This window comes from Pseudopipra pipra, chromosome 25 (assembly GCF_036250125.1).
Source record: "Pseudopipra pipra isolate bDixPip1 chromosome 25, bDixPip1.hap1, whole genome shotgun sequence".
Classification (NCBI taxonomy): Eukaryota; Metazoa; Chordata; class Aves; order Passeriformes; family Pipridae; genus Pseudopipra; species Pseudopipra pipra.
Window position 1 is genome coordinate 4223406 of NC_087573.1, and position 24363 is coordinate 4247768.

The 24363-nt window shown below is 46.0% G+C and overlaps 1 protein-coding gene across 4 annotated transcripts; it reads left to right on the plus strand.

Moving 5' to 3' along the window:
* The first annotated feature begins 56 nt into the window (after positions 1–56).
* HIPK1 (homeodomain interacting protein kinase 1) lies at positions 57–22765 on the plus strand. 4 transcript variants are annotated; one of them, XM_064635932.1, is made up of 16 exons: positions 57–312; positions 1215–2292; positions 7777–7900; positions 9859–9978; positions 10748–10834; positions 11648–11832; positions 12137–12299; positions 12686–12908; positions 13760–13881; positions 15364–15498; positions 17977–18119; positions 18277–18459; positions 19008–19223; positions 19453–19691; positions 20057–20193; positions 21177–22765. In XM_064635932.1, the coding sequence occupies exons 2-16, from the start codon at positions 1217–1219 to the stop codon at positions 21657–21659; spliced, it is 3636 nt and encodes a 1211-aa protein (XP_064492002.1). In that variant the 5' UTR covers positions 57–312; positions 1215–1216; the 3' UTR covers positions 21660–22765. The 4 variants fall into 4 exon arrangements, with proteins under 4 accessions (XP_064492002.1, XP_064492003.1, XP_064492004.1 ...); XM_064635933.1 differs by having other exon boundaries at positions 17980–18119; XM_064635934.1 differs by lacking the exon at positions 15364–15498.
* Positions 22766–24363: the final 1598 nt, after the last annotated feature.

Here is a 24363-nt window from a genome sequence, read left to right on the forward strand (position 1 = left end):
TGCGCGCTCGCCCGCTCGGGGCTCGGCTGGCTGGGCCTGTGCGGGGCGCGGGGCCGGAGCGGCGGCGGGAGCGCGGCGGGGCCGGGGGGCGGCGGGGCCGGGAGCGGGCGGGGGGAGCCCGGCCGGGCCGTGAGGGCGCGGCGGAGCCTGGCGGCGGCGGCGGAGCGGCCTGGGGGCTCCCCCCGGCGAGCGCGGGCCGAGCGGGCCGGGCCGGCGGCCGTGGCGGGGCTATGATGAGCCCGCTGCGGGGCTCCGCACCCCCGCGTGTCCCCCTGGCAGGTCCGGCCCGCGGCTGAGAACCCCCCACCGGCGGTGAGTGCGGGCGGCGGGGCCCGGCGCGGCGGGCAGGCCCGGGCCCGCCCTTCCCCCGCGCGGGGCCGGGGAGGGCCCGCGGCGGCGGCGGGGCCGGGAGCGGGCCCGGTAACGGCCCGGCCCGGGGGGGTTTGGCCGGGAGCGGGTGGGTTTCCTCCCCGACTGTTGTTTTTGCGGTGCCTGGGAAACAGGCCCCGGGACGGGATCTTGATTCCAGCAGGGTCTTCCCACTTCCTGCGCTCGCCCGCCCCTCGGTATTGTTTTTCTCGGTGCTGGGGGGTTTTTAGCCGGGGGAAAGGGAGGGTCAGGGGGGATCTTATCGCTCTCTGCAACTCCCTGGAAGGAGGGTGTAGCCAGGTGGGGGCCGGGCGGTGCTCCCGTGTAACAAACGATAGGACGAAGGGACACAGTCTTAAGCCGCACCAGAGAAAGTTTAGTTTGGAGATTAGGAAGCAATTCTTCGCAGAAAGGGTGATTGGACATTGGAACGGGCTGCCCAGGGGAGTGTCGGAGTCACCGTCCCCAGAGGTGTTTTAGGAAAGACTGGACGTGGCACTCAGTGCTCTGGGCTGGGTGACGAGGTGGGGATCGGCCACAGCTTGGACTCGATGATCTCAGAGGTCGTTTCCAAACTAATTGATCGTGTGATTCCTGTCGTGTCCTGGGATTCCTTTAGCCTTTAGAGAGCTGGGTAAAGAGCTCTCTGCTTTTAAAATGCAGTAATTCCAACAGAGTGCCTCACTCTGTGATGCCGTTAAGAGCAGCAGTTCCAGAGGTTGCCTCCCTCGTCGTGGGCACCATACCGTGCTCAGAAAACACTTGTCCTTCCTCTTCTCCTGCAGATGGAGGAACTTGTCCATCACAACCTGCTGCCCCTAATGAGTTCTCCTCTCCCTTTCCAGGTATGGCCTCACAGCTGCAGGTGTTCTCCCCTCCGTCAGTATCCTCGAGTGCCTTCTGCAGTGCCAAGAAACTGAAAGTGGAGCCGTCTGTCTGGGATGTTTCAGGACAGAGCAGTAGTGACAAGTATTATACCCACAGCAAAAACCTCCCAGCAGCTCAAGGGCAAGCCAGCTCCTCTCATCAGGTAGCCAATTTCAGCATCCCTGCCTACGACCAGAACCTCCTTCTCCCTGCTCCCTCCGTCGAGCACATCGTGGTCACCGCGGCCGACAGCACCGGCAGCAGCGCCACCGCCTCCTTCCAGAGCAGCCAGACCCTCTCACACAGGAGCAACGTTTCTTTGCTGGAACCATACCAAAAATGTGGATTAAAAAGGAAAAGTGAGGAGGTCGACAGCAACGGTAGTGTGCAGATCATTGAGGAACATCCACCTCTCATGCTGCAAAACAGACCTGCGGTGGGTGCTGCGGCCACGACCACCACGGTCACCACGAAGAGCAGCAGCTCCAGTGGGGAGGGGGATTATCAGCTGGTCCAGCATGAGATCCTGTGCTCTATGACAAACAGCTATGAGGTCCTGGAGTTCCTGGGGCGGGGGACGTTCGGGCAGGTGGCGAAATGCTGGAAACGTAGCACGAAGGAGATCGTAGCCATCAAAATCCTGAAGAACCACCCGTCGTACGCCCGGCAGGGCCAGATCGAGGTGAGCATCCTGTCCCGCCTGAGCAGTGAGAATGCTGACGAGTACAACTTCGTCCGCTCCTACGAGTGCTTTCAACACAAGAATCATACTTGCCTTGTATTTGAGATGCTGGAACAGAACTTATATGATTTCCTAAAGCAAAACAAGTTCAGCCCGTTGCCCCTGAAGTACATCCGGCCCATTCTGCAGCAAGTGGCCACTGCCTTGATGAAGCTAAAGAGCCTGGGTCTGATCCATGCTGACTTGAAGCCAGAGAACATCATGTTGGTGGATCCTGCACGCCAGCCCTACAGAGTGAAGGTGATAGACTTTGGGTCAGCCAGCCACGTGTCCAAGGCCGTGTGCTCCACGTACTTGCAGTCGCGCTATTACAGGTGAGCACTGACACAGTGGTGGCTTAACCAAGCCAGGCTTATCCTGCTGGGGTGCTGGGGGGTGCCTTAGCACAGGCAGGCTGATCCTGCTGTTGGAGGGTGCCAGAGGGTTCCTTCTACAGGCACTGACTCTTCTGCCCCTGTCCGGGGAGAGGAGGAAGTGATCAGCCTGTCCACTGCTCTGCGTGTTTCCTGGAGATTTCTTGTGAAATTCGTATGGAAATGAATAGAACTTGTGCTTTGCAAGTGTGACCTCATCTGCAGCCCAGCACCTTCCTTTCGCCCCAGAGCAGTGCAGTAAGTTGATTTTACCCCATCAGTAGTAACAGCATTCTGTAGTTTGTGACGGTGTGTGAAGCAGCAAACTGGGGAAGCAGATAAGTGGTGTGTTTTGGGTTGTTTGCCTTGGTCTGAAACTAGTCCATTAACCTTGGTCATTTAGAAGGGAGAGAAGTCAAAGAGATGCCAGTTTCTTTTTGCTCTGTTTCTTCTGATTTCATCTTTGTCTGAACCCCCTTCACAAGCACATGACTTCCTGTGTCAACCCTGGCTAAGTCATGCTTTCATGAGACCTGTGGCTCCTTTAAAGCAGCAGTGAGATAGATCTCTGCTTCCCTTAGCAAAATGTAGGGATGGCTTCTACCCTACTCCTGCCTAAGAATTAAAAATAAACTATGGGCAAAAGCATTAAAACTCATAAACTTTGTATAAAGCAAGCTGTGCTGTTTCTTTCAATTATTCCTCTAGCTTGGTTCTGTTAAGTATTTCAGTTTAAGTAGCAGCAGACTTCAATAAATGGATGCAGAAAGAACTTCTGGCATCAAAGGGCCGTGAAAAAGTCTGTGCTGTGTTGTCAGGGTTGCTTTGGGTGGAATGTGAGCTCACTTGACGCAAAACTTAACTAGTATCTAGTCCTTCCAGCTGGGATGAGACAGAGGACTGAGACACTCCACCCCACCCTCTGTCTCTGCCCTGTTTGATGTCTTTCCTGGCTCCTCACTTCAGTTTAAAGCCTGGCTTATTGTAGGTTTGTTGTGTTCATTCCTCATACTGCCTGTATTCGTGCCTCCTTTGTTTTGGTTTGGTTTGGTTTTTTTTAACTCCCTCTAACACCCAGTACCAACTTTCTGTGCCGTTTTTCGTTTGCTATAGACTTTTATTTTCTTAATCCATTCCTCCTGATCTTTGCTCAGCTTGTTGGCACCAATCTTTCCACTTCTAAACTATTGATTGTTATTTTTTGTAGCAGTTATCTCCTATTCCCCATAGCTCTGTTAAAATGCTCACTCTCCAAAATACATCATCGATTTTGTTGTTGTTGCATTGAAAGAGGGGACCACTGATCAAGGATCTCCTCTATCTGACTTGCCACACGTGTCAGCAGAGCAGTCTGGGGAGGCACATGGTGCTCTCCAGTTTCTGGTATCACAGAGAGCAGATTTGGCTCAGGAAAGGCAGGGAGGGGTGATAAGTATCTTGAAGGGGCTGCAGGGAGGGACGTGGCTGCTTCATCTGCTTGTGGGGCACTGGCCTCCCAGCCCCTTCCAGCTCCCTGGGGTGACTGACAGTGCCAGAAAGGCAAATAACCTGGGATTAGGTGGCGTTGGACTGTCTGCTTGGCTGAAGTGAAGAATGCTGTGATGGGGAAGTCTAGTATTTAGTGATATGTAATTAGTGTAATGGTGGTGATTGCTAAAATCCATAATCTAGGAATTTATGGAGATGGCACAGAAACCAGCTTATTGTGGGAGGACTGGATTGCTTTAACCATATACATGTTAAATTAGTGTTCAGATGAGTTCCCAGTTGGAAATTTTTTCAGTGCTCTGTTTAATAAAACAGTGTGACCGGTTCTTCTCTGTCAGCCATTAAAAATAAACTTTTCTGTGCTCACTTTTGGTTTTCAATACCTGCTGCTGGCACTTAGGTAGCCTCTGTCTCCTGTAGAGACATCTAAACCAGCCACACTCGGGTGCTGTAAGAGGGACATTCTGATCTGTGTACCCTGAAGGAAAAAACATATTAATTATGCTCTGTGCTGCTGGAGGTCATCCTGTCCAACAGCCCTGCTCACTCCAGGGTCTGACTGTCCTTCTGGCAGTTGGACACTCTTTAAAGAGTGAGTAGAAGTGCCCATGAAGAATTCTTTGTCTCTGAAGCCCAGCAGGGACGAGGAGCAGGTCAGCTCTATGCAGTGAGTAGTTTTTGTGGCAGTTCTGAGAACTGTTTGCAGTAATTCCTCACTGAAAACCAGAGTGTGTGCTTGTTGTGTCAGGTGAGGAAGGGTATGGATGCTTTTATTTCCCCTGGGGAGGATGAACAATGGAAGGAAACAGACAGCTTGCAGAAAGGAAAAATCCCTGGCAGACTGATCTCAGGGAGGTTTGCTCGTGTCCTGTCTTATGTGGAACTGCAGCCATCCTGTGAGTTTTACTCGGCTCCTGGTGCTGCCTGTGGGTCAGAAGCACAAACTGAAGGTCCTGAGCTGAAGGACTGCACAGTTTGGGCCACGAGGAGGTGGCACAGAGCACTGGGGGAGCTTGCAGAATGCAGGAGTATCCGTTTCTTACCTCTGCATTGGGCTCCGTGACCTACTTCTGTCCCAGCCATACTGGCCTGGGAAGCAGCAGTGCCTGCTGCCAAATCTAACTCTGCCTGCTAATCCAGCTCCAAGGGGTGACCCCGTTGTTCCCTGCATTGCTGCCTGCAGTTGTAGGAGCTCCCTGTTCCCATCATCCCTCACAGGGGGAGGGACGAAGGCACAGGTGTAAACATGGGGTGTTTGGAAATGCTAGGAGTGAGTCTCGGGGTTTTCTGGGGCTGCTGTGAATCCTCTGTCTTCTGAGAGTGCCTGAGCATATTTGCCAGCTTTGGAAGGCAGTGCTTGGCAAGCCTGTGTGCAAAGAGTGTTGTTGATTTTATTTCAAAGAGCTTAAGATGGTAAAATCGCTTTAATCTCTGTCAGAGCTGCTATGGAAGTGACCTCAGCCTGCTGGCCTGGTCCAGCTCACATCTCCTAATGCTGCTAATTGTAGTGGTGTAAAGGGACATGAGAGGGATTCTGATTTCCCAGCTCTGTCCTGCAGTCAGCATGAAATCAGGTGGCTCATGAGAAGTTCATTTATTTAATTGCAGGGAGTAAAATCCACATAATTCGATTTGCTATCATCGTGATATTGAGATTTAGGAATACCTAAATCTGTTGCAACCTGGAGTTAAAGACTAACAAACTGTCACATCCAGCCTTTGGTGCCACAAATCTGTGTTTCCATTGGAATTGGTGAGGTTTTTTTAACACTTGTGAAGGATTAGCATGCTCTGCATATTCCACAAGCCATTTATGTTTTAGTTTGTTTGCCAGTCCAAACCAAGGAAGCTTTGGCATGCAGCATTCCTTATATGACAGGTTTGGGTCCTTTCTGAATTGGAATTTCCTGCATCAGGAGGAACATAATCAAGAGGATCAGTGCAGTTTGTTGATGATGACTCTGTAGACTAAAGGCATGTGAGGTTCTGTTTTCAGAATTCATTCTTGAGTGAATGAATGAACCATATTTGCTCTGCTTGTGAAGGAAGAGATTCCTCTTGTCTGCACCTGTTAACCTGTAGAAAGTTGGATCTATTCTGCCATATTTCCTTAAAGTATAAATGTTTAGCAGGACATTCAGCATTCAAATATCAGATCCTGAGCATATTTGCATAATCATTTTATATTTTCACATATAAAAGTCAACAACTGCCAGGAACAAACAAACAAGAAGGTAGAATAGAATGTCTTAGCTTGAATAATCTATTATTCTGATTACCAAAGGTGTATCATGGGGTCAGACACACTAAAACCTCCTTGCTAGAAGGTGGATGATAGACAATAACAGTGGCCTCACTGCATCTGGTTCAGCTGCTTATCTTTTTTATAGAATCAGAGAATCACAGGGTGTTTTGGATTGGAAGGGACCTTAAAGCCCATCTCATTCCACCCCCTGCCATGGGCAGGGACACCTTCCACCAGCCCAGGCTGTTCCAGCTCCATCCAGCCTGGCCATTTTTGATAGACCTTGTGCTTTCTCAGGGGCACTGTGCGTGGGCAGCTGGGCTGAGTGCATGTGTTTTAGAGACACCTGTGTGGACACCTAAAACAAAAGGTGTATCTGTGTCACCACAGCACAAAGGGTGATTAATTGGGGAGTCACTTCTTGCCATGTACAAACAGTTGGGAGGTACATTCTGGCTGAGCAGTCGAGTGTCAGATTTACTGACACCTGTGCATTATGCAAGCCCTGGTTTTTAGAATCCTGTGGAAGGATCAGGACTGGTTTCAGAGCTTCTTTTACCAACTGAAGCATCCAGAGTGTAACACAAGAAATGCCACACAAGCCCTGGGACACGTTCCCTGAGGCACAATTGGGAAATAGATAGCCTGGAGTTTAGGGCTTTTCTGCTTCCTGTGTGCTTGTGTTAGTTATGCATGAAGAAGCTCAAGGTTTTTGTATTTCCTGTACTTTCCAGAGTAAATTCCCACACCAGCTCACTTGGGTTTTGCAGCACTTGGGTTTTATGCTGTATGCAAATGTGTGACCAGAATTTCTCCTGCCGGAACAGCATCAGTTTTTTCCAGAACTGTGTGTAGGTGAAGAGTTGTACTGAAACATCCCTTTGTGTTATGAGTCAGTTCCAGACAGAAATTTCCCTGAAATTCCAACCTGTTACAGAAGCAAACCCTGCTTGGAGTTTGAGTTTTTTTCCCTCACCTCCTGGTGAAGGCTGGGCCAGGCAGGTACATTTTGCATTAGGTGTGGTTGAGTGCACAGAAACCTGAAACACAACCTCCAGCTGGGCCCTCTCCGTCCATTTTAAACTCGAAACTCTGAACAAACCCTGCATGAAAACCTGCTGCTAGAAACTGCTCTGCAGAGCTCCTTTTTCTGGCTCTGCAAATGCTTTTCTTTTCCACGTGGAAAGCAGGCAGCCTCCTGCAGCTGGTTTACCTGGGATCTCAAGACCTCCCTCCAAGAAAAGTCTGAGCACTGTTTGCCAGAACTTTTCTTCCCAATTCTGTTAGGATAGGTTGGATTAAGTGATTTTTGAGAGGTTCTCTCCCAGCCTTGATATTTCTGTGATCCTGTGTGCTGTCTCAGGGACACCTCACACCACACTTGCTGTCAGGTGTAATTAAACTGATTACTCAAGGAGTAACTTCATATCACAGGTGCATAAAGGCCTCCTAGGAGTTGAGGGGCACTGTGGCAATAAATGAATCCAGCTATGCCACTAAGGGATGAAAAGGTTGGGATCCCTTAGGCCGCTTGAGGAAACAACTTCTGCTTTAAAGTGAATAATTTATTTTCACACAGGTTTACTTGTGCACGGAGGGGTTGGACTCAGTGATCCTTGCAGGTCCCTTCCAGCTCAGCATATTCTGTTATTCTCCAGAGTTATTTGTAGGGAAGAAATTATTTTACTGTTATTTTGTTTTTCCTCTGACAGAGCTCCTGAAATCATCCTGGGTTTGCCATTCTGTGAAGCCATTGACATGTGGTCGCTGGGCTGTGTGATTGCTGAGCTGTTTCTGGGCTGGCCTCTGTATCCAGGAGCATCTGAGTATGATCAGGTGGGAGCACGTGGTGGATGTGGGATCTTCACATGAAACCACAATGACCCTCTGAACCCCATGTGTCCTCTGTCAGCTGTCCCCCAGCACACACTGCTGTTTGTCATCTGAAATTCATTTTCCCCCTGTGATATTCCCATTGCCTGTCTCTACACTTCTCTGTGTTTCCACTTGAGCTGAATGTATCCTGTACAAAAATAGGGTCCAATTTGCAGTTAACCCCTGGTTTCCAAACCCAAAAGCTGTTGAAACACCTTCCTGTCAAAACAGAAGCGAGGTGTGTGTCCTGACGTGGCAGGCTCTCTGTAATTTCACCATGAGGGCAGTTTTTCCATGTGGAGACAGAGCAAGCCTATCATTCCTGCCCTGTTAATACCTACAGCAGCCCTCATTTTTTTATGCAAAGTGTGAGCCCCAAGCTGCCTTTGAAATACTCTGAAAGGCATCTTGAACTAATTAGTCCTTTCCGTGGACACTTGGCATTGTTACCTGGGCTGGTCTGTGCCTATAAAAGGACAAAAAGTCTGCAAGAGGGATTTTTTGAGAGTAGCTTTTCCACTGGGGTTTTTATGGTGGTATCTTGTTACAGTGCTGGGTATAGCTTTCCTTATGTGATAAAATACATGAAAACTTAGTAAGTTTGAAAACTGACTTGTCATATGTCTTCCCAGCACAGTAAATTTCCAAAGGAAACACAGTGGTACCTTAATGAGCAGAATGAGTTAGAAAGTAACTGAGGTAGGGCACCGTGGTTTCCTTGTACACTGAATTTTGTGTAATTCTGAGAACCTTATCTGCTCGTGTAGGTGGGTGGGGAGGAGCTGCTTTTTCCATTGCTTAATGACAGGATTTTGCAGTCCTTTGTGAGGCAGAGTGAGGTGTGACTTCACGGGGTTGGTTTTGATGTCTGAATTTCCCTTGAAAACTAGGCATGACTTGCTTGCATGTTTTCTGAGATGCTGCAGCAGCAAGTGAAAGCTCAGGTGGAACCTGTGAGAGGACCTCTCCAGGAATGAGTTCATGGGTCGGGATGGGATTTACAGCTATTTTTTTGAACACCCCTTGGCTGTAAAGCAAGAGTTTTGTCTCGTAAAAAGAGCAGAACTTGTGTAGGTACAAAAAGGACTCACCTGCAGACACTTAGTTCCACACTGGCTTAAATGAAAAGTGAGCCCATGAATTCATGTGATCACAAGTTCAGTGCCCTGCAATGTTCAGCTCTTCTGGCACAGTGGAATAGCAGGAGTTTTGCAAATAAGAAATGAGACATCCTAAAGGTCCTGTAATTGATGGTTTGAACAAAGCATAGTTATCTTAACACTGTGTTTTTTTCATAAAGTTGCTCTTTTCTTTCCTTTGGAGAATACCTTTTTATTTGTTATCTCTTTACCTGTGTCTTATCAATACCATCACAAGGATTCAGGTGCATCTCCCAAAATTCCAAGCCATTTTTTTAGATATAAAATAAAGTATATTAAAACTGCTTGAGGATCTAAGAATCTGACTGTACAAAGGGTTTGCTTTTTTTTTTTTTTGTCAATGAGAGCTTTGCCATGACATTATTCTGAACTTGTGTGCCTGGAGTATATACAGCCAGGCACAGAAATGTTGCTTGGATAATTATGCCTTTAATTATATATACATAATGATAAATTCTGTGGTATTTTTCTTTCAAAATATGCACTTCTTACATTACTTAATGTCTTAAAAGTCTGCTTACATATACTTTAGCAAAAAAATATTTCCATAAAACAAGAACCTCAAATTTTTGCAGATAATATAATTGAAGAAGTATTCCTATAAATACTTGAGATAGTCCCTTTAATTTTGCAGTTTTAGTTATCAGGACATTCTTTCTTTACAGGTAATTTGCTATGAGCAAACCTGGCTGTTAATTACTCCACCAGCTATGAATTCTTTATATTGGGAATCCTCATTATTTTCATTTTCTCTCCTAGATTCGTTATATTTCACAAACTCAAGGCCTTCCAGCAGAGTATCTTCTCAGTGCAGGAACGAAAACAAGCAGGTTTTTTAACAGAGATCCAAATTTGGGATACCCACTGTGGAGGCTAAAGGTTTGTGTGTCTGTTGAATCCCCAATTCTCTTCTGTTCTTTGAGGACTTGATATAAATCCCCCCCTAGTTTTAGTGTGCTGTGAGAACATCCTGAGTGAAGATTGGCTTTGAAATGCCATTCAGATGTAGCTGGTTTTGGGGTATTTTAATTTCAGAGGCTGTACAGACCCCCTAGTAGTGCTCTAACAATGGCAGCTGTGCATGATAGTACCAGCAAAGGGTGGGTGTTAAAGTAATTGAGATAATGGTTACTTATTATGGGCTGCTCATTCTTGGGGAAGTGTGTCATCTTGTTGTCATCTCCTGACAATACAACGAGTAAAATACCGAGTATTTTGTGATTGTCTTTGTTAGTTTAACAGGAATCTGTTTATGGATGGGCAGAGGACAGGAAAGAATCAGATGTAGGCTTGATTTGCCTTTAAAGCTGAGCAGCAAAAGGAAGGGGATTTTGCCTTTCTTCTTTATAGAAGGGGGATTTAAAATATTTATAGCCTCTTCTCTTCCTAAATCAGAAACCTTCAGTTCTTTGGGCTAATGCACAGCCTAAGGAAACCTTGATATGAAGCCATCCAGTTGTTAACTCAGCTTTGCAAGGAATGATCTCTGCAGCTGAGGGAATGAGAACCCATGGCTGGGGTTTGGCCTGCTGGGGTGTGGTTTGTGTGAAACAGGCAAAGGATCACCTGACTCAGCAGTTCCTTGCTGCTTTTTTCTTTATCAGTGTGTGATATCTCGGTTTATATTAATGAATGTTCTCTTTTATAGACCCCAGAAGAACATGAGTTGGAAACAGGAATCAAATCAAAAGAGGCTCGGAAATACATTTTCAACTGTTTGGATGATATGGCGCAGGTGTGTGGGGGTCCTGGGACACAGAGAACTTGATTCCATACCTTGTTGGGATCTCTAAAACCATCATTAGTCACTGGGATCTCTAAAAATGAGGCTCCTGTGCTGGAGTAATCAGCTCTTCCACTTGCAGTTGGGAGCACTGGTATAGGTTTGCCACGGTGCCAGTTTGCATCAGAAATCACTGGATTAAAGGCTGTCAAAATGTCAATTATGAACCTGTTTGAAATTTATTGTGTTTTCCTATGCCTCAGTGTGCTCACCAGCAATAGGAGAGCTAAGCCCCTTCAAATGTGTTTATAGGATTAGGCCTGTTATTGGATTTTGAAAATATTGACAGTAACTACAGATCATTCTATTTTTCATTCTCTCTTCAGAGGTGAAATGAAGGAATATCTGAGTGTTTTTAATATCATGAGGCCTGAAATCTTAAATATCAATTTTCTATCACTTTTGTAGGTGTTACCATTATGTTAGATCTGTACAGAGAAGGTAGAATCTTCCCATTCTGATTTGCCAGCCCCTTCTAGCACCCCCAAAACATGAGGGCAGATTGCCAGGCAGTGGAGAGTGAAGCCTGGTTGGTATCTTTGAACAGACCAACTTCATGTTGAGATGAGAATTCCACATTTAAATTTGACTTCCTTTCATAGAACAAGCAAGGGAAAGGTTGTGTGTTAGTGCTGCACTACCTGAAATTAATCTGGCTCAGAGACAGAAATGGTTAATAAATATTTCTGTGCCGTGTGAAATCACTGAATTGTTACGTAGCATTAATTTGATGTTTGTGTGACCTGCTCTCATTTCATTTTTCAGGTGAATATGTCTACAGACTTAGAGGGCACCGACATGTTGGCAGAGAAGGCTGACCGAAGGGAGTATATTGATTTGTTGAAGAAAATGTTGACAATTGATGCAGATAAGAGAGTTACTCCACTGAAGACTTTGAACCATCCATTTGTTACAATGACACATCTACTGGACTTCCCCCACAGTAACCAGTAAGCTTCCTTAGATTGCTTGTTTTGTTTCAGGAGGATTTACTGGAAGCACAGAACAGCACTTTTCTACTTTCTGTCAGTGCTGTTTTCTGAAGTTTCTGGCTGAACCTGAAAATAGCAATGGCATGTGTAAGGAATGGAATGTTCATAAACTTCCTTTTCGTGTTTTAAGACATTTTTTGTTGGTTTAAAAAAAAAAAAAAAGAATTTAAACCTAAAACGTGCATAAAGTTGGGAATCTGTCGTGTCTCTGTTGTGCTCTTGTTACATATCTCATGTTTTTCCTTCTGTTACTCTGTTTCAGTGTGAAATCTTGCTTTCAGAACATGGAGATCTGCAAGCGAAGGGTTAACATGTACGATACAGTGAATCAGATTAAGAGCCCATTCACAACTCACGTTGCTCCCAATACAAGCACAAACCTGACAATGAGCTTTAACAACCAGCTCAACACAGTACACAACCAGGTACAGCATCTTTTACCTGTTTTACACTAATCAAAGACGTGGAGTAGTCTAATTCAGTGCCTTCAGGCCAAAGCCTGTTCTGCAAAATACTTATTTACATTCCTCTGCAAAATTTATAGTCTTGTCTTGAAGTTTAATTTTCCAAAACTCAGGCCAAGGCAGTCTCTTTACTTCATGTTTGGGAAATTTGTCTGTCAGTTGAGCAATGTAAGTAAAGTTGGAGTAATTCATGTTTTTTCTCCTATATCTTACGCCTTTTACCTTAAACCTTTTCATGGTCCTTGCTTCATAGTATAATACTGATGGTTCCTGTTGTTTGTTTTATAACAAGTACGAGAGATAAGTCTGATTTTTTTTTTTTTTTTTTTTTAATTTTCTTTTCCTAGGCCAGTGTGTTGGCATCCAATTCTACTGCTGCTGCTACTCTTTCCCTGGCAAACTCGGATGTCTCCCTGCTAAACTATCAGTCTGCCCTGTACCCATCATCTGCAGCCCCAGTTGCAGGAGTGGCTCAGCAGAGTGTTTCCTTGCAGCCTGGAACCACCCAGATCTGCACACAGACTGACCCCTTCCAGCAGACCTTCATTGTTTGTCCCCCTGCTTTTCAAAGTAAGCAGAAAACCCTTTGTGTGGTCCTGTGGTTTCAATTAGGCGTTGGAGAAGTTGTGATTTGCACTAAACTGAGGAAGTATGAAGTTGAGAAGAGCTCCCTGTGTGTGTCACACAGTGCTCTTGCATCAGTAAATGCAGAATCAGGTCAGACATGTGTAGACAACTTGATTCTCTTCCAGGTCATGCTTGAACAGGTGACAGTATCTTGCCTGCCTGGGTTGCAGCCTCCAGCTGGCTGCTCAACCAGTTTTTCCCCCCAAACTGAACACAACAGCATTCCACAGAAAGCAGCAACAGAGGAGCCAGACCTACCTGAGAATCAGAAAGTGTCTTGCTGTGTTTTGTATCTCAAGAGCAAATATGTGGTGTTTGAGCCTCAGTTCCCAAGCCAGGGGCAGCTGTTTGCTGGCAACAGATTGTGAATCCATGAGCTCAGCACAGGCTCTGTTCATCCCTCCCTTCATCCTCAGAGGTCTCTAGTTATGCTGGTACCTGGATTATCTTGGTCTGAAGGGTTATGTGTGAAATGGGAACTGATAGTGGAAGGTTTGAACTTTGGAACTGATCTCAAGCAACTCAGAATTAGGTGTCTGTGTTATCTGTGTTTCTGAAGACAAGACTCCACAGAGCTGAGCTGGTGACAACTGGTTGTCCATCACGGCCCTTCAGCAGAAGTATTTACTTCAGCTGGTGATTTATTAGTAGGCTTTTGTCACAGGGAACAGCTTTTCTGTCTCTTAATCCAGCCCTGTCTTCTACCTTTACTGGTAGGAATTTGATTTAGGAAACAAACAAACAAAGAAAGAATAATAAATCAACTTAGTGGTGATGTATCTTGTCCTCCACAGCCGGACTTCAGGCAACTACAAAGCATTCTGGGTTCCCAGTAAGGATGGAAAATGCTGTCCCAATTGTGCCACAAGCACCTGCAGCACAGCCACTGCAGATCCAGTCTGGAGTTCTCACACAGGTAAAAAAAATCACCCCAAACCTCCCCAGAATTAACTGCAATTCCAACCTCCATCCAGGAGAACCTGCCTGCCCCCCCAGGCTGGGGGGAGCGCAGTGGGTTCTCAGAACACTCTGAAAGGGTAAATGCAGATCACTTCTAAGACAGTGTTTTCTTGGTTTGTTTTGTTCTTCTGGAATATTTAAAGTCTAAACTGTCTTATGTCATGTGCCTCCCTGTTTTCAGGAGTATGAATTAATAATGGGAATAAATATGTAGTTTTCGGTTGCTAAAAACAGGCTGTGTTTTTTCAGGGGTGTACACTGCTTTATGAGGGGGGTGTTATTTTCACCTACACTTTAAAAAGGTGTCAGGAGAAACCATTTCTTAGAGAAGTGAGATCTCAGTAAACAGAGGAGACAGCGCAGATTATTCATGATAAAATTTCATCTTTAAATCAACAATTATTTCTGAATCCTTCTCAACTAGTTACATTCTTAGTGTGAATTAATGTGTAGCAATGACATACCTGTTTCTGTAGTTTGCAGTTTTAACATGTAATAACAAAACTGACTAATAATGCTAAAAATGCTATTTTAAACATTAGTAATGTGTCATAAAATAAAACCAGTTTTATTTCCAAAAAGTAATGCTTTAATATACAATGAGCACCCAGTGACTCACAAGCTTTATTCACTGAAAAATTGTAATTGCCTTTATAATTAAGTGCATTTTTATTTATTTGCATAGTTTTAGTTTCTGCTGGCATTAACACATACTCTGTGAGTTTTACTCTCCAGGCATTATATTGAACCTACTGACCTTCTTGTAGAGGAGTAATTTTTAAATTGTTCAGTCCAAGTAATTTTGGTGGCATTCTGTGGTCTCTGGTTCCTTTAGCATAATGATGCAGGTAACAGTATCCAAAAAGCAGAATCCACTTGAAGGGCCACCTGAATCCAAGCCCTGCTTTTCCTGAGACTTAAAAATTACACACTCATAGTCTAGTTTCAATTAGACATTTGATGGACTAATACATGTCTGAGTGGTTTCATCTCAGATAACTTCGTTCTTTGATGACACAAAAGACCTGCTGTGCCTTCTGTTAAATCCCATAGTTTACCTTTTTCCAAGGGTTCTGTGTGTGGATTTGGAGGTAGGTTGGAGCCAGGGGTACAGCCTGTGCCGTGGTTAGTGCAGCGTGAGGGTGCCGCTTGCTCTCTGGGGCCCAGTAAAGTATCAATAGCTCAACCCTGTCTCATTTTTAACTGTGTCATCAGAGAGATGCTGTTCCCAAATCCCTTGTCCCTCATGTTCCCCTCAGGGCCACGGAGGTGCTTAGAGGAGGGTCTGGGTGTTGGTTTCAGTGCCTCCCTTCCCATCCCGGCGCCCGCTCACGCACCGTAGAAACGCCAGCGAGGTGACGCCTCGCCTGGCCCCATTGCTGACCCCACTGCCCTGCCTCGGTTCTGTGTTTCACTCACTGCCTGATCTACATTTCAGGGGAGCTGTACACCACTAATGGTAGCAACTCTTCATCCTCAAGTAGCCACCATCACGCCGCAGTATGCGGTGCCCTTTACCCTGAACTGCGCAGCCGGCCGGCCGGCGCTGGTCGAACAGACGGCTGCAGTACTGGTAATTGCCTCCCTTGATTGTGTTCACTAACTGAGTTTTTGTTTTAACTTAGACTTGCAGAGGGCATGGAAGCATGTGCCATCTTGTGGCTGTGTTCTTGCTACATCTTAATGTCTCGTTGTTTTCCTCCCCAACATTGCTGAAGCACTGTCTGACTCTGACGTTTAGTGTGGCTCTGTAAAGAATCCAGATCCATTGACTATGACTTTTACTAGCCTAGTATTTAAAGCTCTTCTAAGCTATAATCTAGAAGAGTTATAATCATTCTTGTTCTTCGCTTACTCTCCTATCTTTGCCTTTTGATTGTGGAATACAAAGGAATCAGTCTTTAGCTTGACTCTGCTACAGGTACCTGGATGGCCAGAATTTGACCTACTTGGCAAGTTAGCTCCATATTTTGTTTTCAACATGTTTAAAGCTGCTTTGCATGGAGAAATGTTTCAGATCATTAAGCACAGGCTAAAATCTCTAATGACAGCAAATCCTTTAATGTATTGCTTTAGCAGTTGATTTCTCTTAACCTCTGTTGAACATCGACAATAATTTTCTGGCCTTTTGTTATTTATAGCCAATCGCACGTAGCTTGCTTCATCCAGATAAAGATTCTGTTCTTCACAGATACTTTCAGTTGATATGTATTTCTTGGTTGAAATTAAAGGTGAGCTCTAGTATCCAAAATGGCAATAGCTAGCCTTTAGGTTATTTGGAACAATTTTGAAAAAAGGATGGGGGAAGGGAATAAACACACCTTTAAGAAATGTCCATTTGCAAAATTGTCCTCTTCTGTATTTATTTGGCACCTGCATGAGAACAACTTTGCAAGTGCCACAAAGAAGTCATTGTAAAACTCCAGAATCAGATCAGTGAAGCTTTTGAAAACATTGCAGTGCACTGAAGTGCTGGTATCCTCACATGTCGTTCAAAGCACATTCCATTGTGTGAACCATGTTGTTTCTTGTGGCTTTGAAGTGGTAGTTTGAATGTCATTTTCTTCCAAGAGGGAGGTCTCTGCTGAAGTGGAATTTGCTCAAGTCATACCTGTCCTGAAATTCAGACCCACTCATTTGAGTTCTTCTGAACCAAGTGAGCTGCTCCCTGGTTCTGAGGATGGGAAGGCAGGAGAGTGGGGGTCTCCTGGTAACAACTCTGAGCTAAACAGACCCAGGGATGCTTCTCCTTTCCTCCTTTTGAGATTGCTGAAAGGCTGCAATCTAAGCTCCAAAAACAGCAAGGGGTGACTGTAGCAGAGCTTGGGACACAAGTGAGTTGTTAGTGATGCTTTCCAAAGTGTATTTGGGCTTTTGATTCAACAGGCAAATTCTGTTCTCCTGCGTGTGTGCAGTGGACTTGACGTTCAACTCCCCTGTACAGCCGTGGAGATCCGAGCCAGCTGTCTCCAGACTCTGGATTCTGAGTTTCCCTGGAGGACTTACTAGTTCTGTTTGGATTCTGGGAGCCTTTGGCGTGAATTTGCTCACCTTTAGTGCTTCCGACACTTCTCCCTTGCTGCTTCCCCTGAGTTTGCATTAGCCATTTGCTAAGCTTTGCATATTTTTGTCCTTCCTCTGTCAAAACAGTTCGTCGCTTGGAAGGCCCGATTTCTGCCTCTCATTGGGAATTTATATCTTGCTGTATTAAACTCTCTGCTTTGTCTTGTGCAGGTGTTGGCTTTTGGAAAGACGCATGGTGTGACTTTTAACATATTTCTCTTTTAATTTTTTTATTTTTTTTCAATGTTGTTATGATTATTCCGCTTATGTTGGCAGAGGTTTTAGCAGCTCTCTGCTTTGAAGGCTTCTTGTTCGGAACTGGTATTTGTACTAAGTGGATCTGTTACTTGCAGAAATATTTTATATAAAACAGCGGGTTTTGCAGCTTAAACTGCAAGAGGGGGAGCTTAAACTGCAAGAGAGAGATATTTTCAAAATCATAGAAATATTGTCCTGTCAAATTTATTTGGACAGGAACACTGATAATGTTAATTAATTGGACCTATTCTCCGTGTATCTCCCTTGTAACTAACTTATCTCTCAGTGTGGCTTTTCTTAAACACTTCAGTGAGGTGGGTGGATTTCCACAACAATAAAACTCTCTCAATGTGAGCCCTGAAAAACAGAAAGCACCAAATTGGCTTAATATTTTGGAATCCTTCAGCAGAACAGGGTGTGCAAATTTACATACAGAAACAGTCCTGAGCATTCAAGCTGCACCTGGCAGTGCAGTGTGGCTGCATCTGCAAAACAATATTAAACTCCTTTCCCCTGGTGACAGCAGTGACCTAAAAGATTAGCAAAGTCTCAGGGGAAGCTCATTCCTCTGGTTTTGTCATCCTCCTGTGCTGAGACCTTTGGAATGATGTGCTGTACCTCTGCAAGTTAACAATCCACCCCGGTGCATTTATTGCTTGGACAGATCTCTCCCTGCACCTGTAGGAACTGAAGTCTAGTGAGCCTGGTGTGTGTGTTTGTTGTTTTGCAGCAGGCCTGGCCGGGGGGAACCCAGCAGATCCTGCTCCCTTCCACCTGGCAGCAGCTCCCAGGGGTTGCTCTGCACAACTCTGTCCAGCCAGCAGCCGTCATCCCGGAGACCATCGGCAGCAGCCAGCAGCTGGCTGACTGGAGGTAGGGATTGCACGGGCTCCAGCTCTGTGCCAGAGGGGCATACATGCCATCACAGTGCCCACAGTGTCTCCCTTCCCCTCAGAATCTCACAGGAGCTCAGTTCCTGCAGGGCAGTCATGGGATTTGGGCCTCTTATTTTTTTTTTTTTCTGCTCCAGGAATGCACATTCCCATGGAAATCAGTACAGCACTCTCATGCAACAGCCATCTCTGCTGACCAACCACGTGACATTGGCTACAGCACAGCCTCTGAACGTTGGAGTGGCTCATGTTGTGAGGCAGCAGCAGAGCAGCAATGTGCCAGCAAAGAAGAACAAGCAGCCAGCACCAAGCACAGCCAAGTAAGAATCCCATTGCTTCCTCTCCCAGTCCTAGAAAAACCATGGGTTTGTTTGTGGAGGTTTGCCTTTATGGTGTGAAAAACGTGTTTTCTGATCACAGAGGCACTGAATGTGTAACTTTATTGTGCTACAATTGCATTTCAAGAGGTCTTGGAAAAAACCTCTGTGCTGTAGTCGCTGATTTAAATGAAACTAAATTCAGTGAGTGCAAGGACGTGGTTGACCAAGTGTTTTACTGTCCTGGCCAAAGGGGTTTTACACATTCAGGGTGTGTTGGTGCCATAGCAATGCAGGTGACAGAATCATCAAACAAGGGCTGGCAGGTTTCTGGCAGTGTTCAGGTGGATCAGTCCCATTCAGGGCATCCCTTGAGTGCCTTGATAGCTTCTGGGATGTGTCTGTGGTGCTCTGCACTGAGCTCTTCTTTGTGTCTGTCAAGTTGCTGCTGCTTGTGTGTGAGCTCCAGCCTGCTGGAGCCTGACTGTTCCTAGTGCTGTTTGCCCCAGTCTGCTGACACAGAGCTGAATCCTGCTCTGGTTTTCCCCCAGGCCCAGCTCAACCCTGGAGACCGTGCCCACCCAAGTGTACTCTCTCATTGGGAGCAGCCCCCTGCGCTCCACCTCCTCCTCTTCCAACGTGCTGGTCCCAGTGCAGGAGCAGCACCAGCCCATCGTGATCCCGGACACTCCGAGCCCCCCTGTCAGTGTCATCACCATCCGCAGCGACACCGATGAGGAGGAGGACAGCAAATACAAACCTGCCAGGTTTGTTGGGGCAGCTGGGACTGATCTGTGCTGAGCTCAGCCCAAGGATCAGGGAGAGTGGGGAACACATAAGACATAAAATTCTGCTGTGCTCTTGGTTCTCTAGTTAACCCGAATTTTGTCCCACGAGGAGGGAGGGTATGAGATCCCTGAGGGAGAGCTCCTGTTTTCTGGTGGGAAAAGCCAGAACGTTTTCCATTTTGTGCTCTGTCTTTTTTTTCCCCTGCAGTTTGGGCATGAAGCAGAGGTCCAATGTCATCAGCTACGTCACTGTTAACGACTCCCCTGACTCTGACTCCTCCCTGAACAGCCCCTATGCCACAGACCCCCTGTCCTCCCTCAGGAGCACCGGAGGGGCCCTGGAGCTGCCAAGCAGGGCTGCTCCTGACAGCTCCAGCTCCCGGACCATCATCGTGCCACCCCTGAAAACACAGCTCAACGACTGCATTGTAGCCACCCAGGCTTCAGGTGGGTATCTCAGAGCTCACTGTGCCCAGGAGCTTTGCCAGGGCTCAGGTGTGTCCCATCCCTGGCACATTCACTCCCACAGTTTTGGACTTTCTGGGTCTTTGGCAGCTTTAGGTTTCACAGCTGCCGTTCTGAAAGCCTTAGACTGTTTCAAATGTCATTGATAGATTTACCTTTCATTAATGTTTGGCTGCTTTTAGAAAGATCTCTAAACATTCCTGATGGTTTCTTAACCACATTTTAAATCGTAATTAAAGAGAAGTCGCTGTGACAGAAACAGCCCCTGGGCGTTCTTTGGTTCCCAGAGCTGGTTACCACAGTGCAGGGGACAGGGAGGAATGGACTAAGCTTGTGAAATCTTTCAGGCATCCTGAGCAGCACCAGTAAGACCAAGCCAGTGGCCTCGGTGAGCGGGCAGTCGTCAGGATGCTGCATAACCCCCACGGGGTACCGCTCCCACCGCGTGGTGACCAGCGGCGTGCAGCCCCTCAACCTCAGCCAGGTGAGCACTGCCCGGCTCTGCTGACCCCTCCTGGGGGGCTTTAGGATTGCTTTGGGAACACGGTGCTGTAAGGCAGGGGGAATGACTGGAGGATCAATAGCTGCAACCTCTGATTCGAAGCTGATTCTGTGCCGGGGCGATGCAGGGGGGGACAGACTCTGTAGGGAGCACAGGGAAGGTTCTCGAGGCAGAGAATTTGTCCCTGTACCAGAGGGAAGGAGAAGGAAGTGTGGTTATGTCCATGTTCTTCCTTTGTGCTCATATTCATACCTGTCTTACAGCAGGTCATTCTTGCCACTCAGGTGGGAGGGTGACAGAGATCCAGCTGTTGAATTAGAGTAGCTTTGAAGTCACAGTACAAGTACAGTGCTTTTGTTCTTTACCTTTTTTCTCTAGAACTCACAAAGGCCCAACCAGGAGACTAAGGCTGGACTTTGTTTTCTTGAACTAAAAATTAGCACCTGACTTCCCTTGAAACTTTCAGAGCTTGGTTTCACTTCAGTTTTTGTCACGACTCTTGACCTTTGAGTCACGCTGCAGTAGCTTTTGGGAAGAGAGTGTTACACTTCCAGTTCGTTTCTGGCATGGGCACAAGACAGGTTTTTGTCCTAAAATGTGTTAGCCCTGCTGCCACCCTCATCAGGGTGCAGAGGAGTAGATTGTGAGGAGTTCAAGGGCTGGATCAGTCCTAGGACTGTCCAGCTGTGTCCTGTGGCACTCCAGGTGTGGCAGTTTGATCCCATTGTAGGGAAAAAGTGTAATTTTTGTCTCAGTGGATCTGCAGCCACCCTTCTCAAATCTCTGGGAGGGTTTCATAGGGGAGGATCTGCAGGGAGGGTTTTGCAAGGGAGGATCTGCAAGAGCATTGTAGAACAGAGGTGTTGATGGGGAGGCTCTGGCTGACCCTTTCTCACCTCCTGAGCTGAGGGGGGATCCCCTGAGTGGGGTAACCACTGACCTTAATTTACTTCTTCTCCCTGCAGAACCAGCAGACCACAGTGCTGGCCTCCCAGGAGAGAAGTGGAAACGCTGTCCCACGTAGGCAGCAAGCTTACGTGGCCCCCCTCACGTCAACTATTTCTCAGGCTCCCTACACGTTCCAGCACAGCAGCCCAGTGCATCCCCACCTGGCAGCAGCCACGGCCAGTGCCCACCTGTCCAGCCAGCCCCACATGTACACTTACGCTCCCACCACGGCGGCCACGCTGGGCTCCACCACCTCCATCGCCCACCTCTTCTCCCCTCAGGGCTCCTCCCGGCACACCACGTACGCTGCCCACCCCAGCACCCTCGTCCACCAGGTCCCCGTGAGCGTTGGGCCCAGTCTGCTGACTTCCAACGTCCCACCCGCCCAGTACCAACACCAGTTTGCTCCCCAGTCCTATATTGGTGCTTCCAGAGGATCTGCTATTTACACTGGATACCCGCTGAGCCCCACCAAGATCAACCAGTACTCCTACTTGTAGTTCCCAGTAAAGCACTGTCCTGCAATAGAGAGAGTGGAGAAGGATTTCAGGTGAACCTTTACCTGGGAATGACTGCCTGGCTCGTGTTTCTCCCTGGTCTGGGTGTGTGTTGTTCCAAAATGTCTCTGGTGAGTTCGGTCACTAACTGGGCAGCATGTTTTGTTACCAGTACGAGGGTCACTAATTAAGTTTTTAAAATTTTACTTACTTTTTATAGATGCTTTTAAAAAAAAAATTCATGGTCACATTTATTTAAAATTGTTCTGTTGTGCTAATCAAAAGGGGTGTCAAATCAGTGTCTTGGAAGACAGATCCTGATGTCTTTTTTTAACTTGTGTAACTTAAACAGAAAAGATTTGCAGATTCTATTTTAGCAGCTTGCACAAATCCATGTTGCCACTAAAAATGTAATGCATGTTTATCTCATTATGTTGCTGGGGCAGTTTTAAAATCAGATTTAGTATTTTAACATTTGTTCTCTAATTCACTTTGTCTCTAACAAATTGCTGGTTCTGCAAAAGCCATTACATCTCCATATATGTTTCTGTCAAAGGTTTTTTGTTTACTTCTCTGCTTTGTTTAAGGACTGGTAGAGGCAGCTGCCTTACAGCAGCAAGGTGATATATTCAGGAGTCCTGCAAACCCTGGAGTCTGCTTTGTTTTCTTGAAAATTCTCCATAACCCAGCTGAATTTTCTGTTGTGTTCATTGCAGAATTCTTTTAAGTTCTTCAAAGTGCATTCAGGATCTCACTGTGTGGCAGAGCTCAGCAGCTCTGTCAGGATGTCGTTGTCTTCAGTTGAGAGTGAATAGTGCAGCACTGCTCTAAAATTTGGTTTCTGCAGCTTATTAGATGCTGGCCCTATAATGGAGCTGGATTCCTTCACAGAAGCACAGGGCTTTGCTTTGTTCCGTTTTTTCTTAATGATTTTTTTCCTCACGTGATTCATTTAGGAGGGAGATGAATTTGAAATACAATGAAACATCACTGTATTGATGATGTACAGCTTTTTATACTCCTGTGAGCGTATCCTCCTGGATATGTCAACAGCTACTTTAAAGCGCTCTTAATAAGACTTGTAAACAGTAAGTGCATGTAGGAATTGCAACAAAAAACCAGAAACAAAAAAAACCAGAAACAAAAAAAGAGAAAGAAAAAGGAAAAAAAAAAAAGGAAAAAAAAAAAAAAGTCCAGATTTTAAAGTTTATTACTGAATTTAAAACTATTTTAGAAGTTTTGTATTGGTGGTGTTTTAATATTTTACAGAAAATGAAATATGTACATATTGATTAGAAAAATATAACAAGCAAAACTTCCTGCTAACCCCAAATGTTCTGTCTTTGTAATCAAAATGTGTAGTGATTATACTTGAACTCTGTACTTAGTGTTTGTCTAATTCTTAAACGTTCCTGGGGATGGAAGTGTTGTATCCTTTGTATTTAAACCAAAATGAATTGATTCATGTTGGAATGTATGTGATATAATGCAATGGTTAGAGCTCATCACTGTAGCACTGAGAGAGGAGTTAGAGCTTCACGAGAGGAAAGGATACCTTCGGATTTGTTTTGCACAGGTATGTGTGATGAAGAGTTGTTTGGTGTGTCCCCTTATTGTAGTGCCTTAAATGATGATGTAGTGTGACTAGAGTTTACAGTGAGCTTTGCCTTATGAGGGACCAGCAAGCCCCCGTCGAATTGAAGCAATTCACCCAGCTTTCCACAGCCAGAGCAGCAGGAGGTGCAGAGCTGCGTCTTATCCCTTCCAACGCTCCATCAAAGCTCCGTTTTTGTTCCCAGTGAAGCGATGTCCCCTTAAAAGCTTTCCCTTTGAAAATGGCACATGTACTGTTAGTGTCTGTCAGTGCATTTCGGATAAAAGGTAGTGCTGGGAATGCATTGGAATGTTTAGTCTAATATTGCAGAAGTGATTAAATATGTGCAATCACTTTTATTAGGTTAGTGTGGCGTTACCTTCCCCCACAGGAATAGCAGACGTGTCGTGTAAAATATTGCTAGCTTGGTGATAGAATATTTATACCAAAGAGAGCCTGCTGTAAAGCACATAATACCATTAAAAAAGTTTTATAATGCTACTGCTAATGTGGAGTTGTTGGGAAGGTCTGTCAGCTGTAGCCCTAGTTAGCGTTCAGAGGAAATACTCATTCTGGATAATCAGTGCAGTTTTTGGACTACACTTTGTTTTCTTGGGTCCCTTGTACTAGGAATTATTTCTCATCTAATACGTAGGTGAAGTATCTTGTCCAAGTGGATGATAAACTGGTTCGAGCGGTCGTGTTACTGCAGCAATAAGAGGTTTGGTAACCTTGAATCCCAGTTTATGTTCCGTCCCAGTGGGAAGGAGGCCAGTTCTGAGGGGGGGGGGTGTGGAGAGAAATGCAGAAGTCATTTCTGAAATCCCCACGTTCCTGATAGAAGGAAGTCTGGACTGCCCTGAAATGGATGAACTGATGGAGGTTTTGGCATCTCTTTGCTGGAGGGGTCGAGGACTTTGGAACTGGACGGTAGCATTAGCCACGTTGTTGTTCAGTGTGTTTGTAGTCAGAGCACTTCTGTAAGTGGATAACCAACCTTGCTATGCCACATCGTTGCTGGAAACGATGCTGTTTGTTGCTGTAGGCACTTTCTTGCTTTTTTTGACATTGCTTGTGTTCAGTACTTGCCTTGAGATACCTCTTGGGTGTACA